Raw genomic sequence first — 14,032 nt, 5'->3', positions numbered from 1 at the left:
TTTCATTTAGTCTCAGATGGTACATGCTGGAGGGCAATATAACCGTCTAGCTCACCTATTGCATTTACAAGCTTTGCATGACACTGGAATATTTTCGACAAAGGTCAACATTCCATCCATCCTTCTTTTAACCACTTCTCTTGGTCTGGGTTTGGGGGGGGGGAAGGTCTATAGACTTTCCCCGGCAATGCAGGGCACAAGACCGGGGCACCCCCTGGACAGGATGATGGTAAACATGAGAACAAAAATAATGTGTGAGCAGGTAGAGAGTAATGACTTTTGAATGAGTCCAAATGGCTGAGAGGTGGTTCTCAAGTCAGGAAAACACACACTGGTCTGCAATACATTATTCATGCCCATTATCCATCGGCAATAAGCAGTGTCTCGTGAAAAATTTAAACCACGTCTTTGAATGGATTTTCATCTCGTTTGATGAAATATGTATCTCTCCTGTACTTTTGCACTAACACTTCCTGCCGTGTGAGAGTATCCGCACAGGAACAGAGTCTGGGTAACAATTTAACAAATATCTATGGCCTTGTTTAAAGATTTGATATCACGGTGATACTTGTACTGGCATCCTGGTTCAAGGCTAGTGTTCTGCTCTTCGTTCTGTATGTTTTTCCCCTCTGGTAGAAGACGTCGGTCTACATTAGCCTCTATGGATATTTGAAGGCAATCATTTTATGAGACATTAAGGTAACCTTGAGTTTAGGTGCATAGTTTTACCCCTGATCAATAAAAGTTATTAAGAGAACATTAGAAGTAGGGAAGGATAGATTGATGTAATGTTTTACATGCAGGAAAGATTTTAATTTAGTTTTGTACGGCCGGCCTAACATGTCAGCCTTCTCGCAAAAGTAATGCGTGTCACTGTACTTTACAATTCAGTATATGCGTTTTATGCAGACCCTACGGTATTACATAACCAAACTGCAAATTTATAAATACATGTAACATTCTTCGACGCATGCAAGTCTGATAGTGTAGTTTGTTCCCATGGAAATGAAAAGCAAGGATTTGAATCCCGATTTGCATCTAGTTCTGACCGCATGTAAGGTGTTTATTTAGTTACGTAAGGCTGCTAGTAACTCTAACGCACTTACGTGCGATTATTAACTGCAAGCTTGATATATATATATATACAGTAACGTATAACTGTTGTATTATTATGTCTTCATGCTAGCGCTACTCTATCCTATTATGAAATAATTATCACACGAAATCCAAATTATCACAAGGATGCGCTTTCCGTAACGATGAGGTCCCGTGTCATAAGGTAGGGCGGCACCGTAGGGACCCCAGCTACTCGCACGGGAGGGGATGCGAGCCCCCTCTATGAAAGCGTTTTATCAAAGACTTCGCAAGAATGTCTTTCCCAAAACGATGATTGGCCATTTTTGCTTGATGCTGCACTTTATTCATACTGTAGTCTACCCCCATCATAAATCATACAAATCCTTCGCTTATCATTGTGTTCCTTACTGGAATGGAAAGCTAGGCGGAGTTTCGGCATTGAAATGCATGTGTAATATCGGGCGCTCGTCAAACCCCGCCCTCGGCTGAGAGTAGTACCAGAGAAGGTCGCAGAAAGGCTGTGGCAGCGCATTTAAAATATCACACCACTCGCTGGACACGCCTCCCTCCCCGGTCACGCTCAAATTGTCATATTCCCCCTTACTTCTCTATTATACTTAGCATTCTCGTCCACGGTACAGGGACGCGTCGCCCGTTTTCAGTGCCTTTGCATCATATAGCAAGTTTATCCTCCCTACGGGGCTGTAAAAGCTGCTATTGACTTGAAAAGTGAAATCTACAGCAGAGATGATGTTAACTGCACGTCTTGGAAAAAATGACCTGGTATTTTTATTGATCATCCTGGTTTGCTGTGTCTTTCATACACGTAAGTTGATTCTTTATTTTTTACTTTTAAGATACTTGATTTGCCAGTTAAGCATGGATTTATTTCTATAACTGTGTTAGGGAGATAAAATAACGGACCGCATAATATGTAGCGGCTTAGTGCTGGTCTTGGCAGGAGTGACTTTACTTTGCAACTTACAAAGTTTTGTCGTACTGTGTCTGTCACATTATAATGTTCAGCGTTTGTCATATGCAATTTATTACTTTGAACAATAGTGTTTTTCTGAGATTACGTTTATGTTCTAATATAATTTAATTTTTATTTTTAATTTAAAACACGTCAAGAACGGGCTTCACATGTTGTTAGTACATTGCCGATGTAGTGGGTTTTATTTGAGATATGTTGCATTTATATAAGCTACTTTCTGTACAAATCAACTGAGCAGACAGGGCAAAACTATGTGCGAATGGGTATTTAAATAAATGAATAGTCAATGGTATTTTCCCTCAGGCATTAAACAGGAATTTATTTAAAGATGTATCAGTTGTAGTATAATTGTAAGAATGAGTGTAGGTGGCATAAACATTCTTAAAATCACCGGTATGCATTTCAAGGCCTGTACGTTTCATCTTTTCTGAATGATTACGGGTTTTCCTGGGAGTAACGTGAGACGGATCAGCCAATCACAGAGAGGAACGTACGTGACGTAGGAGGGGCCGGTGGCTGGCTGTCACCCTGCTGGGGGGCCGCCCTGCTCTCGATAATGTGGACTGACGGGAATGTACGCGCAAAGTTCTGGAAATAGGAATCTCCCTATCTTTCCGTGAGGCGTGCACGCATATCTGAACAGGGGGTTGATATTCGCGATATTCATGATTTTGGTGGTTGTATTTTTTTTTATTAATGCGTGTACTTAGCGTTCTGCCTTTTAACTGGAAGTGGTAAATATCGGGAGTGCGCGCAATTAACTGTGGTCTGGAAAGTAAACCTGCTATGACCTTAGCTTCTGCTATTCTGAAAAGCAGATGTGCTTTATTGGTCCCAAGGGGAAATTCGATTGTATACAGAAGCAAAGAGAGATAACGTATGCATACAGACACAAGGCAAAGTGTAAATACATTATGCATACTGCAATGATGTATTTTGGTTGTATAGAAATACCTGTAACGTACATGTGATAGCCAGATGCATCCATATAGGGTTTAATGGGTGATATTTCCCGTCTTTAAGTGATCGAGTGGTCATGTGATCCCCAGTAGCGTTTCTTAGGGGACCAGCAGAATTATTCATGACTCAACAGTGGCCATTATTCGCTGGTAAAATATCAGGAGCCGCTTTTTGCCCACCCCAAAAGACCGGAGCCCTGTGTTATCTGACCAGTCCAGGCCGTTGTTTAAATTGGACCCGCCCCGCCACCCGTCTTCCTGCTGCTGAGTTACAGGTGCACTCCACTCCTCTGACTCACCCTCATTATTGATACAGCCTACGATGGAGCCACCTGAGAACTTCTCTAGGTAGCAAGGTGTTGTGCTGCAAGTCTATCATGTAGAGGGTGAACTGGAAGGGGGATCGGTTTTCCAGAGGTGCTACAGCGTTGCTCACCACCTCCTCAGGCCTAGTCCTGGATACTCACAGATTGTCACCTGTTGGTCAGATAGTCCATGATCCAGAAGGGTACCGAGGTGTGGAGGAGCCGACCTCAGTCGGGAGAGGGCTGAGCTGGCAAGTGAGAGTAACACCTGCTGGAGAACATGCAACAGAAGCTGCTTGTTACCCCCCTGGGTTTGAGCTGGCTCATAGTTCACTGATGGATATGCAGTTAGAGACCTTCCCAGATGGATTGCATCATGGCCCCAAAGGCATTTCTCAATACCAGCGTAACTGACTTCTGAGCATCTAATGGCCAACGTAGGAGTTTGTCTCACAAGGAGGGCATGAGGCAATGGCTCTGGTTTCTCTGCTACACTGTAAATAGCTTCTGCTGGTCAGACAAACCTCAAAATGTTATTTCCCATCTTGCATCTTCACTCAGCTTGTATATAGGATAACACTTATTAGGTCCTTTTAAGGAGAATCTTAAACTTGTATTAAGCAAGGTGTGGTTCTGGTGTACTTGCACTGTTCTGTTTGCCTTGCGGCTGTACATGGCCGCGGTGTCTTTCTTAATGTGTTTCATCGCACCAAGTCTATTACAAAAATTTAACAAGTGACTGGTTACTTAATGAATGCAGAAAGCTCATTAGCCGTGTCTCTGTTGAATTGGCTATTGTGGTTTAATTAGTCTGGGACTTTTCGACTACTGTCGGCATGGTTTTCTGGTGAAGCAGTGTTGCAAATAGTCAGATGTAAATGAAATAGCTTCACTCCAGCATTTCTCGCTTCTCCTGCTGGCCGGTATCAGGACTTTAAAGACGCATATGAATGAACGATGAGGTCATCTCGACGAGTGCATTGTTTGCCAGGTTTCGTTCAATGTGTACGTCTGTAAGTGCTTTTGGGGCGGATGTGGAAGAGAGGGTTGTAAAACTAGCTTCATTACCCTCCACAAATGCACCGTACCAAGGCTCAAAGATTCCGCATTTCGTAAGTGTGCTACCTAACCCTAATTTGATCACCGGGCAAAAACTTTTTTCTCTTTACTTATTATAATTCTGTGACTGGAAAAAGGTGGTATTTTCTGGAACTTATTTTTTTGCTTGGGCTGGTGTGATGTGACCAGTGGGGATGTGTGTGGATGTGAGCTCCGACTACCCGCATAGGAGGAGCCAGTGCTTCAGTGGCTCGCTAATCAGTGACTAACTGCTCTGTTTCATCTTCATTATCTATGGCCACACTGCATTTCTAAGTGAGAAAGAGCTGTTAGTTAATGGCTTTATGTATGCTTCCACCTGATGTGTACATTTGGGTGTGATTATGGCTGTAGATCAGTTATTGTTTTATTCAGTATTCAGGGGTTAATCATATTTCAGATGGTACAAACACACTTGGCGAATTTCCCGTATCTGTACAATGGAATTAGTGACATTGATTAGTGACATTGATATTGTCATTAAGTCGATGTGCTGGTACAAGATTGGTATCACAGGGAGGCGTGGCTAAGGCACGTGTTTTGCCCTCTGTCCACAGGGGCGGCGACGTGCGGGTTGAGGCAGTTCCAGTGCGATAATGGGAAGTGCATCACGACAAAGTGGGTCTGCGACGACATGGACGATTGCGGGGACGGCACGGACGAGCTCCCGGCCAACTGCTGTGAGTGAAAGCCCCCCCCCCCCGTAAACAATGAAACACATGCACTTCCTGTTCACTGTGAATGTCCACCTGCATAAGCAGCAGTGCTGAGCATTACTGCTTATCAGTGTATATTTATGGTGATTTTAGTTCCTGAAACGGTATGAGATTCTTCAGCGATATTATGTCACTGCAAATGTCTCACATTTTAACTTCTGAACCTCGCGGCTGATGGTGTCCTTCCGCCTTCACCAATATTACAGTGGCCAAGACCTGCTCCCCCACAGAGTTCAGCTGCGGGGGGAGACTGAACCAGTGCATTCCTCGTACCTGGCGCTGCAACAGCATATCTGACTGCGAAAATGGTGCAGATGAAGAAAACTGCGGTGAGCCAGCTTCCTGTTCCTCCCCCTGTTCCCACTAGTACTGCATTTATACCGCCACTGAGTTTGTAAAAAAAATAAAAAAAAATAAGCCCCTCCCCCAACTGACCCCGCCAATGGCTGCCTCTCTTCAGCGCCCGTCAACTGCACGCAGGACGAGTTCCGCTGCGGCGACGGCCAGTGTGTGTCACTGACGTTCATGTGCGATGAGGACCGCGACTGCGCCGACGGCAGTGACGAGGCCACCTGCCGCCCCGCCACGTGCAGCAGCGACTCATTCCAGTGCAACAACTCCGTGTGCGTGCCGCAGCTGTGGGCCTGCGATGGCGACGCCGACTGCGCTGATGGCTCAGACGAGTGGCCGCAGACCTGCGCCGGGCGCCAGCCGGGGAAGGAGGCTGCCCGCTGCCGGCCTGAGGACTTCCGCTGCGACAGCGGGGACTGCATCCACAGCATGTGGAGATGTGATGGCAGTGACGACTGCCAGGATGGCTCCGACGAGACTGACTGCGGTAAGTCCAACTGAAAACTCCCTTCGATCCCTTTTTATCCCTCAGGAAGTGCAGCCTGCAGATATTATTGCACCTTTCAATTCCTGCCTGATTTTTATTATGGTAAATAGCTAATAAAGCAATTAAGACATGTAATTAAGAGTTCACTGGAAGGCAGCCACCTTTCTAGGTATTCTTTTGCATTACATTTGATATGCAGTTTATTGTTCTTTAATTGTCCGTAAAAATCATATCTGTAAACAATATTCCCGCAAACAGCATATTGGTAAACAGCATGTCTGTAAGCTGCATGTCCGTCTCACTGTCCCGCCCGCAGTCCAACCCACATGCCGCCCCGACGAGTTCCAGTGCAGCGACGGATCCTGTATCCATGGTAACCGCCAGTGCGATCGCCATTACGACTGCGCCGACTTGAGTGACGAACAGAGTTGTGTCAACGGTGAGTACCACCCTCGTGTCCTGCGCCTGTCATCCCCCTTGCCCGTCTCTGCCCACTTGCCCCTTAATGTGCTGCCGACGTCCCGCTGCAGTGACCAAGTGTGAGGGCCCCGCCCACTTCCGGTGCCGCAGCGGCGAGTGCATCAGCACCGACAAGCTATGTGACGGCAACCGCGACTGCAGGGATTTCTCAGACGAGCCCATCAAGGACTGCAGTGAGTAAGGCGAGGCTGAGAAAGCAGCCCTCTCTGGCCAAAAAAGCAGACTGACCATCCCCCGTAACCCGCTTCCTCCCTCCCCTACAGGCACCAATGAGTGCCTGACCAACAATGGAGGCTGCTCTCACACCTGTAACGACCTGAAGATCGGTTTCGAGTGCCTCTGTCCACCCGGCTTCTCCCTGAAGGAGCAGAATCGCTGTGAAGGTAAAGGAGTTGTGCTGACTTTTCATGGCGATTTGTTGAAGTTTGGTTATCTGAAGTGTTGATCTGATAGTTCATTATAGAAGGCAGTAGAAATAAATGATTTATTAGACACTTTTATCTAAAGGAACTTACAGCAGAGGGAAAGGCTACAATTTCTGTGTGCTTTCTGGGATTCAGACCCAGATCTTTGTGCTGTCAGAGCAGCTCTCTACTTGAGTCTGGTCGGCTCTAGAATGAAATTTAATTTCTGGCAGAAGGATCCCATCAGACTTTGGACCGTGAAGTGCTCTGTCCGCACACTTGTTTACCGTAGTGGGGTTAGGCTCCGTTCGCCGGACTGTGTCCTGGGACGCCCCCCAGGACGTGCCTCTCCCAGTTCACTGTGGCCCCCTGCACCAGAGCTGTTGTCGTGACAACCCCACCTCCTTTGACGCCGCTTCTCCCGCTGTCCCGCAGACATCGACGAGTGTGCCAACCCCGACACCTGCAGCCAGATCTGCACCAACACGGCGGGCGGCTACAAGTGCGAGTGTGAGGACGGCTACCTGCTGGAGCTAAAGAGCAGGGCCTGCAAGGCTGTGGGTGAGCGTCAGCCCCCTCCGTCAGCCCCCACAGACAGCAAAACACACCCATAACTGGCAACAAAACTGCTCTTATTAAGTAAAACCACTCCCTGAAGTTTCCGTTTTCTATCAGTTTGCTAAGACACGCCCAAACTTTTATACAAATTCAGTGTCTTCGGCACGCTTGTGTAATTCTCTGAAGTCATTGCAAATTTATAGGTTTCGTAACAAAAGTCCATTGACAAGCAGTGTTTAACATACCTGCACATATCTTCTGCATGGAGATTTCCTTTTTATTAAGCCTCATAATTTATTTCACTGACTCATTCAGTTCTGTTCTTACCATATTGTTATTGCAATTACCAACATTGGCTGTGAAAGTGATCATGAGGACGAATGTTTGGTGTTTTAAATTACAGCAAAAGTGTTACTAATTTAAAAGCATCCAGCGATGCTTGTCAATGATCTTTTTACTGATAGCAGCTCTTTCAGAACTATAATTTCGGTTTAGGTTACTTACTACTTGAAATGAACGTTTTACTTAAAACAACTCGTTGTTTCTAAGGTTATATATACGTTTTGCAAACAAATGAATAATGTAATGATTTTTGTTATAAACCATTACATTTTCAATATTTTTACTGATGTAAGCAAGCATCCCGAGACTTTCTGTATGTGGTAAGATTTTATACTTCTACTAGTACTGGTACTATAACGTAGTCCAGGGTTGTATTCTTAGCGGTATGTGGGTATGTTTAGTCCAATCAGCAAGCGGTGTGTCCCCCCTCCCACAATCACGCAGGTACTGTGGCATACCTGCTGTTCACCAACCGGCATGAGGTGAGGAAGATGACGCTGGATCGCAGCGAGTACACGCGCGTCATCCCCAGCCTGAAGAACGTGGTGGCCCTGGACATGGACATCCCCACCAAGAAGGTCTATTGGTCTGATCTCTCCCAGAAGAAGATCTACAGGTGAGACCCTTTCCCCTACCTCCCGGGCCCATTCCCCCCATTTCCATGACAACTGCAATTTATTACAGTTACAGTTTATTACTCCTGGGCACGTCTTTTGATCTCCTGTTTGATGTTACCCAATTTGTATGTGATTCTTTCCATCCTTTCGATACATCAGACATCTATTATAAATTGGAATATTATTATAATGGCCCCATACATTAAGGAAATGCCGAATTTTTGGTGCTTGGCTAAAGAAGTCAGCTAATGATTAACTAGCATTTGGAACTGCATAGAGGACTTTTTTCCAAGGAGAACTGGCAGTCATGCCACCTGACCTCATCCTCGCTCTAATCTCTGCGCTCCCGGCTTTCTAAAGCTCCCACATGGACAATGCCGGCAACGCCTCCCACCACAACACCATAATCCAGGACCAAATCATGGCCCCGGAGGGCCTCGCTGTCGACTGGGTTCACAGACACCTGTACTGGACCGACAGCATGTACGGCACCATCTCCGTGGCGACGTGTGACGGGGCTCGGCGCAAGACGCTGATCAAAGAGGGCCTCATGAAGCCTCGTGCCATTGTGGTCGACCCTCATAACAAGTAAGCACTGCTTTGACGCGGCAGCCAATAGGTGGACAGAATCCATTAAAGGCCCATGACTGTCATGCCATGTCATCCATCCATTTTCCAAACCGCTTATCCTACTGGGTCGTGGGGGGTCCGGAGCCTATCCCGGAAGCAATGGGCACGAGGCAGGGAACAACCCTGGATGGGGGGCCAGCCCATTGCACCCATGACTGTCATTTGCCCTTTAATTTGGATTTTAGTTTGTAATCCTTTGTGAGTTGGAGCCATTGAGCTAAGAAGGGGAAAACGAGGACTCACTGATTCTGACTTGCTTTTTCCCTCAGTTTCATGTACTGGACTGACTGGGGAAACCCGGCTAAGATCGAGAAAGGAGGGTTGAATGGTGCCGACCGGTTTGCTCTGGTGACAGACAACATAGTGTGGCCCAACGGCATCACCCTTGGTAAGAGCTGCACCATGTCACGGGAAGTCAGCTAGATCCTAAGCAGACGGTCAAGCAGCTGCAGGTCTCTTGGACTTGTTTGACCAGTTTGTCTTGCTTCTCTATCCCCATCAGACATGCTGAACCACAGGCTCTACTGGGTGGACTCCAAGCTGCACACGCTCTCCAGCATCGACGTCCAGGGTGGGGGCCGTCGGACCCTCATCAGCGATGAACACAAACTGGCCCACCCGCTTTCTCTGACTGTTTTTGAGGTGGGTGTGGACCTGTACAGAGAACAAACCTGTGTCCTCACAGGGTCGGGCGCGGGATTTTTGACTTCAGGAGCATTTTTCAGTCCAAATAGACCTAAAACTACTTAATGTGTGTACATCTCAAGACATCTCTCTTGAGTATGAAACATTGGAATTTGACTACATTATCTTTGCACACTTTAATGGTGTGTTGTATGACATGGTTGTTATGTTCTGTAGGAGAAAGTCTTCTGGACTGATGTTGGCAACAATGCCATCCTGAGCGCCAATCGCCAGACAGGAAGTGACATCACCCTCCTGGCACAGGACTTGGCCTCCCCCGAGGACATTGTGCTGTTTCACAACCTTAAACAGCCCACCGGTATGGAACCTTAGATGAGTTTCAGTTCACTGAAATCACACACCGGTACCTGGTGTTCAAAGGAAATCATTTTTTAACAACAGGAAAATAAGTCACCTATGTTACACCAGCTGTCAGGAGTATTAATTATTAATTAAGTAGAGAGAGGAGAATGGCTGATATCATATTTTTATCCCATAGGCAAGAACTGGTGTGAGGAAAGTAATATTTCCAATGGAGGCTGCGAGTTCCTGTGCCTCCCTGCTCCCCAGGTCAACAGTCACTCACCCAAGTACACCTGCGCCTGCCCAGATCACATGACGCTGGGCCCAGACATGAGGAAGTGCTTGTCAGGTAGGCAACAAAGCAGCCGGCCACGCAGTGGCTGAAAGCCTGTTAACCCGTTTGAGTTCAAGGCTCTGCAGTTATGCTTGAGGGAATTTTACTTACACAAAAATGTTCTGAGGGCAGAATGAAAAAAATTATTGGTTATTAGACATAACCAATCAGATCGTAGAAGAGGTGGGTCCAAGCAACTACAGGAGGCAGGACCAACCAATCAGATGTTTTGGTCCCGCCTCATCTAGTTACTTGGACTCACCTCCTCTACGATCTCATTGGTTAATTTTCTGAACCTTATATTCAAATGTTCAAAACAGTGGTGTTTGTCCACCCACTCTTTTCCAGGATTTTGCTTTAAAAATATGAATAAGTTTGTTGTGAGAATTTTGTTGTATTTATATACAGTCAGTATCAAAAAGGACAGGTAGCCTCTACATAAGCACAATATGCAAGGTCATACAGGATAATGCGAGGATAAATTTCAGTCAGTCACTTAATAGATCCGTCCCTGTTGCCCCCAATAATGAAAATATAATTATGCCCTTGACATATCGTGCTTTGGACTGTAGGAGCAATATTACATAAAACCCTTATATACGGTGCATTCTTAGAAGTATCTACAGGCAACTGGTATGAATTTCATAACTTCATCTTACTAGGAGATGAAAAAGGTCTGACTGAAGAACACACCTCTTAGTTGTATCGTTGTGGTTTCTCTTCATTCTCAACAGGAATCTCAGGCCCTGGGACCAGAGCAGAACCCACCACGGGGTCCGTGCTTGTCGCCAAGCAGGACCACCCACAGTCTACCCCAATTGCTCTGTATGTCGTGATACCTATAGGTCAGTACAGCGTAATTAAGCTTATTCATAAGGAGACTCATATGTGATTCAAGTATATTTTGCTGACCCTTGATGTGGTCCCTCCCACATTTGCAGCCATCCTGTGTCTGATGTCCTTTGGCTTTTTACTGATGTGGAGGAACTGGAGGATGAGGAATACCAACAGCATCCACTTCGAAAACCCAGTCTATCAGAAGACCACAGAAGATGAGGTGCACATATGCAGGAATCACAGTCCGGACGGCTACACTTACCCCTCGGTGAGCACAGCATCCTCCGCTCGTCTTGCTTTTCAGTGTCACAGTCCCCCATACGACCACTCGAAGGACAAATTATTGGTTGCACCAGGCAGGGTGCATTCGACGCAATCTGTGTGTGACGTTGAAACATCTTGAATTCCCGCAGCTGCAGATGTTAACCCCCGATGATGAAGTGGCATGACCTGCAACTCGCCGTTCACGGGGCTTAAGAGAGACCGACGAAAAGGGAAACGACGAAAATGGGTGAAGGCCTTTTTTGATATGCTGCTCACTGACTATTGGGATTTAAAAAGAATAGACTGAAACCACTGTGCCGTCCAAATCTCCAGAAGGAGGTTTGGAGAACTTTTTGAGCTAAACCAAGAAAATAACAAAAAGATACTCAAATTCTGAAGGAAGACTGAAGTGGATGAAGGGATTATTATGAATGGAACCAGACCCACGTAAGCCTGTCGCTGTACAGTAACCCTACATGTATGGCTGCGCACGTCTTAGGCATGTGGGCCCTATTGGCAATTGTGACCAAAACCTCACACATGTAAATAAATGAGGGAGGACTGACAGAAAGTACTGTGAAAGGATCTTCTCGGAAAAACAAAGCAAAAGCCACTTTTTAGGTAGAAAGTTTGTCTTTCAACGTCTTTTTGTATGTGAATATGGCCTTAATGCCTAACTACAGTCACTGAATGTTACTTATAAAGGAGTTTGTTGTGGTTTAATTGTATAAACTTTTGAGGTTTTGTAAATAATTTAGCTTTATATTGATTGTCAGCCTTTATATTGATTGTATTTGCACTACATTAAGTTGAGGTGAAGTATCTTATTTTTTGACCAAATGAAATGGTATATTATTTAATTGTAACTGTTGTTTCCCTTATCGTATGTGGTTGTACACAAGAATATTTGAACCAAATGGAATTTTTGCAATGAAGGAGCAAGTAGTTGAATGTCTTCACGTGACACGGAACAGGGATTTTGTAACCATCTGACCTCTAATGCTGCATCTGAACTGTGCATTGGGGACTGGGACCCATCAGAGACTGGGAGTAGCCCACTGTGGCTGCCTTCGAGGGCCATCTAAGCCGTGTCATGCACTGAGAGCGAAATCGCCATCAGCTCCGTTTGTTTCCTAGTGCCTTAACTGACCCAAACTCAGGTTCAGAGTAGGCTGGTGATTGCCAGTCCAGGCCTGGTGGACCCTCAGACTGTTTTTGAGGGGGATCCCTCTAACATGGACTGTCTGGCAGGGAGCTGGAAGGAAGCAGAAACGTAGACTGTCTAAGGGGTCCCTGAGATCCGGGTTGGAAAACACTGGAGTAGACTGATGCTTAGGCTATGAACAGATACATGAATGAGAAGCCTTTAAGCTGAAAGTGTTCAAACAAGCTTATTTAAACGAGTAACCTTTCCTTTGCTCTCCTGTGAATGATGACTTGCAGTTTAATGTTATTAAGAGGTGCTTTATCTTTACACTTTACACATCTACTATGATTGCAATGGGATTACAGCGATTTTTCAGATGTGCTCCAGGTTGAGCCCTGGTTCTCTGAACGCACAGAATACCGCAAATCGAGAAGCCGTGAAACACGTATGTAAGCCTTACACCTCTTCCCTCGATCAGTCAGATCCCATTGGCGACTCAGTCAGAATAGCCTCCTCAGGGTAAGTGTGTCAAAGTTGCCTTGTTTTTGTTATAGTCCATAGTTTAGACAGTGTACCTTGGAAAGAGAACGATTTCAGTGTAGTGATGGACAAAATGACGTTTCATGAACCATTTGCTGTATCTTTTGATCCCCTAGATGGTGCTATTGGTTTGCTTTGGTGCATGCTTCATGCTCTTTTTTTTAACAGAGAGCACCAACTCGTGGGGTCAAAAAATACAGCAAATGGTTCATGAAGCATCATGTTGTCCATCCTACTTCAGTAGTATAGCGAATAGATAGATATGGTTTTGATGCTATAGTGGCCTACTATTGGTGTGGACGGCCACCAGATCCTGTGAGGTGTGACTAAGCACAGAGTCTCCATTCCCTCCTTTTTGTATCTGATGACCTTATTTATCGCTGGGCAGTGGGTTGAACCTCAAAGCCATGTTAAAGCAATGCAAAGACCAGCTGCTTCTCAGTGACATACATACGTGTAAATATGTTTATATGTAAATACAATCCATTGCACATCTCTGTTACCCTGGTTAGTAGGTGTGTTTCTGAATTTTAAATGTTGTACATAACTAAATGGGTTTTTTTATTTATTGCAAGAGTCATACCCTTTGTAAAGTTTGATTTAACGTTGTTCGGGTCTTTCTTGCATGAGAAATCACCCTTAAACCTTTCATGTATTGATGTGATTGACATACCACACACACACACACACACACAAGATTATTCCAACCTGGCTTAAAATATGTTAAAATGTTATTTTAAATGGGTGTCAACATGAAGGTTTGTGATTTTTGATCACAGTTTACGGGATCTGTAAGGTTCGTTATCACATGCATGTAAGTTAAAGAATCTCTGGAAATAAAGAAGAATTCTAACGTCTTTCTTATTAGCAGCTACTAGCAGTACATTGTAGCTTTACTCCAACGT

The 14,032-nt window shown here is 45.3% G+C and overlaps 1 protein-coding gene across 1 annotated transcript; it reads left to right on the top strand.

Annotated features, from left to right (window-relative positions):
* The first annotated feature begins 1,661 nt into the window (after positions 1-1,661).
* Positions 1,662-13,984, top strand: ldlra (low density lipoprotein receptor a). The gene is made up of 17 exons (XM_048990492.1): positions 1,662-1,903; positions 4,991-5,113; positions 5,356-5,478; positions 5,610-5,987; positions 6,304-6,426; positions 6,518-6,640; positions 6,731-6,850; positions 7,307-7,432; positions 8,216-8,387; positions 8,749-8,976; positions 9,288-9,406; positions 9,521-9,660; positions 9,880-10,021; positions 10,202-10,354; positions 11,074-11,184; positions 11,281-11,444; positions 11,590-13,984. Exons 1-17 carry the CDS (start codon positions 1,825-1,827, stop codon positions 11,623-11,625), a joined length of 2,460 nt encoding a protein of 819 aa, XP_048846449.1. The 5' UTR covers positions 1,662-1,824; the 3' UTR covers positions 11,626-13,984.
* The last annotated feature ends 48 nt before the right edge of the window (positions 13,985-14,032 follow it).

Source organism: Brienomyrus brachyistius, chromosome 22 (assembly GCF_023856365.1).
Source record: "Brienomyrus brachyistius isolate T26 chromosome 22, BBRACH_0.4, whole genome shotgun sequence".
In the NCBI taxonomy this organism is placed as follows: Eukaryota; Metazoa; Chordata; class Actinopteri; order Osteoglossiformes; family Mormyridae; genus Brienomyrus; species Brienomyrus brachyistius.
The sequence above is the reverse complement of the archived record's forward strand: the minus strand, read 5'-3'. Positions and strand labels throughout refer to the sequence as shown.

Coding starts and splice junctions, on each gene's coding strand:
- ldlra (XM_048990492.1), top strand. CDS start 1,825: ATGATGTTAACTGCACGTCTTGGAAAAAATGACCTGGTATTTTTATTG. Junction 5,988..6,303: donor CTCCGACGAGACTGACTGCG/GTAAGTCCAACT, acceptor TCCCGCCCGCAG/TCCAACCCACATGCCGCCCC. Junction 8,388..8,748: donor TCCCAGAAGAAGATCTACAG/GTGAGACCCTTT, acceptor GGCTTTCTAAAG/CTCCCACATGGACAATGCCG.